Genomic DNA, 6496 nt, shown 5'->3' on the forward strand with positions numbered 1-6496 from the left:
GATTTTGAGGGCACACTTGGAGGAGCCATTAACCCTGTCATAACCACGAAACAGTTCTTGAGCAAGTAAAATGTTATCAGAGATGGACCTTCCAGGGATAAAAGCAGACTGTGTAATGTCAATGATAGATGGCATGATCAACTTTAGTCTAGCAGCTATTATTTTGGATATGCACTTGTACAGTACAATACAAAGGGAGATAGGTCGAAAATCATTCATAACTGTTGGTGAATCAACCTTTGGAATAAGGGAAATGAAAGTGGAATTAGTACCTGAGGGAAGAAATCCAGTTTCAAAGAAATGTTTTACAGAAGCACAAAAATCAACCCCTGTAATGCTCCATGTGGCCAATAAGAATTCGACATTAAAGCCATCAGCCCAGGTGCCTTGTTTTTCTTCATTTTCTTCAAGGTAGCATAGATTATAGCATCAGTAACCGTCGCACACAGAGAGGTAGCTTGGGCCTCAGTAATAACCTTGCATTCGACATTATTCAAATCAAAACTGGAGTGAGTAATATCTGGCCCCAACAGATTTTCAAAATAATTAATTGCTATATTAGCACACAGAAGTTGGCCATGCACCATGTTTCCCAAATTATCCTCAAGGGAAAACACCTTGTTACGGTTCCAGTTTGCCTTGCATTGGTGATGGAAAAAAGAATTATTCCCATCTCCAAGCTCCATCCAGTTTACTCTCGATTTTTGAAGGAAAAAAGACTCTTCTTCGACTAGAGTTGCATTGAGCTTATTAATCAAGTCCTTCTCCAAATTTAAAAGAGTGATGTCAGTATTATTGATCATATACAACTGGACTTCCTCTAGGTTAGCTCTAGCATTCGAGACGTTAGAGGAGACATTGCCATGATCCTTGTTAAGTTGCCTAAGCAACCTTTTTGTTTCTTTTAACCTTGAGAAAAAACGAACATAGCAAGGACCATTGCATTCTAAGGACCAAGCTTTACTAATAACATCCTGAAACCCAGGGATATCTATCATGAAGTTGAAGAACTGAAACAGTTTATTATGTTTTTGAAGATGCATCGGTTCTACAAACAAAAGCGCATTATGATCCATGATCCCTCGACGTTTAACAAAGACATTACCCTCTATAAATGAATTAAACCAAACACCATTAGCAACCATTCTATCCAGGCGCTTGAATACAGGACTAGCTAGACGCTTGTTAGTCCATGTAATTTACATAGCACATAAGTCACATAACCCTTTTTAGTTTGAAAATAATTTTTAGAATCGAAATCGACTCGCTATTCACATTACGGAACAACATCTGGCTCATTTCCTAATTTTCAAAATTTATTGGACTCATCTTCATAAGTAATAAGGTCTTTAAATGAGTAAATATCAAAAATCGACTTATTTCCAAAAGAAATTAAGGTTTGAAACTATTTTTAATGAAAAAAATCATTTTTTCGAGTCAAAGGGCTTTCGTTTCTGTTATGGATTAAAAACTAATATATATAATTGCTGTATTTAATACTAAGGAATGTGAGCTTCGAGGCTCGATTTGACTGCTCTTGTGTTTCGTAACTCAATCTGCCTTAACAAGATGCCTACGTACCTTGCTGATTGCCAAGGATCAAGTCAAAAAACGTAGTTCTGATCTGTGGGGTGAGACCCCTTATATAGATGTTGGTGGTCCTTGAATTGGACTTGGTATAGGAGACTTGGTGGGCAAGTCTCATAATTAGAATGGACTTTGGAGTCCTAGATAGTAGGAAACTGATTCCTTATCCTTTTAGGTCCCCTTGAGGCTTATCTATAAGGATTTATATCCTTATCAGGACTCTTCTCAACAGCTGATTTTTCTCTTATTAATTAATTACGAAATTAATTAATAATCAGGGCTTTTGGGCCATTTTTATTCGACCAGACCTGATCTGATCCATCAGGCTTAACCTTTCTGGTCTGAATATCATACATCTTCATATTGGGCCTAGCAGCCCATTAATTATAAAATCAGGACTTATTTATCCCTATCATTTGCCCCCCAACTTTTGGGAAACATTGATTAGGTTTCGCAGAAGTTAAATCTATTCGTTCCCTTACAGGGTTTCGTTTTTGCGTAAAGTGTGGAGTGACCTACACATTTACAACGAATCTTCCTTTTATTCAGAAATTATCTTAATTTCCAGGAATTTTTCCCTAATTTTCTGGAATTTTCCCTAATTTTCTGGGATTTTTCCCTAATTTCTGGGATTTATCCTAATTTTCTGGAATTTTCCCTAATTTTCTGGGATTTTTCCCTAATTTCTCGGATTTATCCTAATCTTCTGGATTTTTCCCTAATTTTCTGGGATTTTTCCCTAATTTCTAGGATTTATCCTAATCTTCTGGATTTTTCCCTAATTTTCTGGATTTTTCCCTTAATTTCTGGGATTTATCCTAATTTTTCTGGATTTTTCCCTTAATTTCTGGGATTTATCCTAATTTTCTGGACTTTTCCCTTAATTTCTGGGATTTATCCTAATTTTTCTGGATTTTTCCCTTAATTTCTGGGATTTATCCTAATTTTCTGGATTTTTCCCTTAATTTCTGGGATTTATCCTAATTTTTCTGGATTTTTCCCTTAATTTTCTGGGATTTTTCCCTAATTTCTGGGATTTATCCTGATCTTCTGGATTTTTCCCTAATTTTCTGAAAATATTAATATTTTTCAGAAATTATTTAAGGAATTTCCTTATTTTTTTTTTTTTGTGATTTTCCAGGATTTTTCTTCCTTTTCTTTTCTTCTTTTTTTTTTATATAATTTTCGACCAGGAATCCATTCGACCAGGATCCTGGTCGAATTAACCCCCATATTGCCCTGGTCGACAGCTTTTCGAGCAGGAGTGTTTCGAGCAGAAGTCCTGGTCGAATTTCGGCCAGGATTCTTTCCTTTTTTTTTTTTTTTTGAACAGAAATCTTCGACTAGGATTTTCGGTCAGAATACATTTTTTGACCGATTTAGTCTTTCTTTTAAGCCCAGATCGACAAAAATTCGGGCAGGTTCTATTCGACCAGGTTTTTACCTTGCTTCCTGGTCGACAGGATCAGGAAAAGGTCAGAAATCATTCAGGCATTCTGGTCGAATGAAACAAAATATTCTTTTCTTCCTTTTTCGATCAGGAATTTTTGGTCAGGATTCTTTTCTTGACCGAATTAACCTCCATATTGTGCCTTGATCGAAGCTTTTTTGAGCAGGATTGATTCGACCAGGGTTTTCATTTGATTTCTAGTCGAATGAGTAAGAAATGATCATTTTCATATCCTTTTATCTTGAAGTTGGGCCATATGTTTGGGCTGGACTCTCTCTTTTTTTGATTTGGGCCTAGATTCTTTTGGGCCAACCATTCAGTGGGTTTTTCCTTTTTGGGCCTTTGATTTTCAACTATTTGGGCCCTTTTCTGGGCTCGCTTCTTATTGACCATCTTTTCCACAGGCCTTTTAATTGGGCTCCCAACTCTGGGCTTTCAATTTGGGCCAAAAATTTAGCTGGGCTTCTTTTTTATTGGGCTTCAGAGGCCTTTCAATTGGGCTCCCAACTCTGGGCTTTCAATTTGGGCCAAAAATTTAGCTAGGCTTCTTTTCACCCTTTTTTCCTAAAAATCAAGGGGGATTCATACAAGGCTTTTCAAACACTTGGGTTGTCAACTGGGCATGATTATTTCCTCAGGAACATTTTGGTCTTGATAAATATTTTTGACCGAATTAACCTCCTTTTCTAGCCTTGGTCGAAGCCTTTTCGATCTCAACTAATTCGACGATGAATACAACATGAAACCTGATCGAATTGGGTCTGGGATTTGGGATATATTACTTTCTGTGACTCCATATATTTGATTTGGGCCCTAAGTCTGGGCTGGAATCCTTTTATGGGTACTTTATTTTTGACCCTGGGCCTTTTCCAAACCAGGCCTTTACCTTGGGCCTTCCCCTTTTTTGACTGGCTTTTTGTATTAGGCCCCTTACTTTTAACTGGGCTTCTTTGGTCCACCCTAAATTGGTCTTTAATTTGGGGCCATTTAATTTTCTGCTAATTGGGCCCTTTTCTGGGCTTACCTCTTATTGGGTTGATCTTTGCCCTAAACCTGGGCTAGATTTATGAAACCTTGTATTGGGTTTCAACTTGGGCCCTTCTGGGCTTTGATCTTTAATTGGGCACTTAGTATTGACCCTGGGCTTGATTTATTGATCCCTATACTGGGTTTTTTTTCTAATTCAAGTAGGATTAGGCCTTATTTTTGGGCCTTCATTTATCCAAATCCTTTTTGGATTTGGGACTTATTTCTGGTTTTTGAAGATAATACTCATATATATTTTCTTCCAGTTTTTGGACCCCGGGTGCTGGGCTTTGAATATTTGGGGCCCTTATCTGGGCTTGACATACTTCCAGGCCCAACAAGTTTTAACTTTTTTTTTTTTTTTGAATTGGGCCTTTTTATAGGGCTTTCATATCATGCATCTAATTTAATTGCCATGCCATAGAGATTCAAACATATTTCGAAAAATTCTCTGAGCTTCAAAAATTGTTTGGGATTCATCCCTTACACAAGTCTTAATAAACTTCATAATAAGACATATAAATCCTAAGCTAAGCTTCAAGGTGCTTTTCAACCTACTCTCCATCATGACAAGTGAGAATCGTATCCAACTGCCCTACACATAGTAAACCTTCAGGTTTTGTGCATGCCAAGTTCTCGGGACTTCAAAACCATCCATAGTCTCCAGCTTGTAGGTTCCTCTACCCTGAACACTCTTGACTCTGTACGGCCCTTCCCAATTCGGGGCAAGCTTCCCTTTTTGTCCTACACCAGATGCTTCTATCTTCCTCAAGATTAGATCGCCTTGTTTAAAAAACCTTTTTTTAACCCTTAGGTTGTAGTAGAATGAAGCTTTTTTCTGATATTCTACTATCTTTACATGTGCTTTATCTCGCACTTCATCAATTAAATCCAGGGCTAATCTCTGCCCTTCCTCATTTTCTTTCTCATCGAAAGCCTGAATCCTTGGAGAGGAATGTGATATCTCCACGGGAACTACTGCTTCCGCCCCATATGCCAACATGAAAGGAGTTGCATCTGTCGTGACTCTACAAGTAGTCCTGTAGGCCCATAATATTGGAAGTATCTCATCTACCCAATTATTTCTTGACTTCTCGATCCTCTTCTTTAGTCCATCCATGATTGTCCGATTTGCTACCTCCGCTTGCCCATTGGCTTGCGGGTGAGCCACAGAGGTGAACCGTAACTCAATTTCATTTTCTTCGCAATACTTCTTGAATTCCTCGTTGTTGAATTGTGTTCCATTGTCAGTGACGAGGATACGGGGAATTCCATATCGGCACATAATGTTTTCCCACAGGAATTGTGCAACCTGCTTAGTTGTGATTTTGGCCAAAGGTTTGGCTTCGATCCACTTGGTGAAATAATCAATGGCTACAATCAGAAACTTCCTTTGTGCTGTGGCCATAGGAAAAGGCCCTAGAATATCCATCCCCCACATAGCAAAGGGAATAGGTGAGTTGATAGAGGTCAGCATCTCGGGGGGTTGTCTGGCGACTGGTGCATGCTTCTGACAACGATCACACTTCTTCACATATTCTTTGGCATCAGCCATCATTTCTGGCCAATAGAAGCCTAAACGAGTTATCTTATGAGCCAAGGCCCTGCCCCCCAAGTGTTGCCCACAAATACCTCCATGCACTTCCTCAAGAGCTAAGCGTGCCTCATCGGGCCTGAGACACCTCAAGTAAGGAACCACGAAAGATCTTTTATATAGAATCCCATCTATCAAAGAGTACCTTAGTGCTCGAACAGTTAACTTCCGTGCCTCAATTGTATCGCTTGGCAACCAACCGGTCTGAATGTGAGCCTTGATGGGATCAATCCATGACGTCCCCAAGCCTACGGGAGCCACAAGCTTAATATCTATGCTTCGTGTCTTCAAAACACGGAAGTACACACTTCCTGAACTTTCTTCAATCTCAGATGAAGCAAACTTTGATAGCGCATCTGCTTTAGCATTTTCTTCCCTTGGAATGTGTTCAACATGGCATTCATTAAATTGGGTCATCACAGCCCTTACTAGGCGAACATACTTTGCCATCGTATCATCCCTTGCTTCAAATTCTCCCTTTACCTGGGATATGATCAACTTCGAGTCTCCACGGACCTTTAAGTTTTTGACTCTAAGTGTCCCAGCTAGACCAAGGCCAGCAATCAGGGCTTCATACTCTGCCTCATTGTTTGTGGTTGGGAAGTCTAGCTTCATGGCATACTCAATTAAGAATCCATCAGGGCTTTGCAAAACCAACCCTGCTCCACTGGAATTTGTTTTTGATGCTCCATCAAAATAGAGAACCCAATATTCTTTCTCCTTGTCCCCATTGTTGACTCCCTTGTCTTGAAGTGTGGTATCTTCCTGCCCCCCGACTTCTTGGTTGGGTATGGTACATTCCACCACGAAGTCAGCTAGTGCCTGGGCTTTTATGGCCA

At 39.3% G+C, this 6496-nt stretch overlaps 1 protein-coding gene across 1 annotated transcript; it reads right to left on the bottom strand.

Moving 5' to 3' along the window:
- Positions 1-305: 305 nt before the first annotated feature.
- On the bottom strand, positions 306-1145 carry LOC141680282 (uncharacterized). Its single transcript, XM_074486550.1, has one exon. The coding sequence runs from the start codon at positions 1143-1145 to the stop codon at positions 306-308; it is 840 nt and encodes a 279-aa protein (XP_074342651.1).
- Between the last annotated feature and the right edge of the window lie 5351 nt (positions 1146-6496).

Source organism: Apium graveolens, chromosome 8 (genome assembly GCF_009905375.1).
Source record: "Apium graveolens cultivar Ventura chromosome 8, ASM990537v1, whole genome shotgun sequence".
NCBI classification, from domain to species: domain Eukaryota; kingdom Viridiplantae; phylum Streptophyta; class Magnoliopsida; order Apiales; family Apiaceae; genus Apium; species Apium graveolens.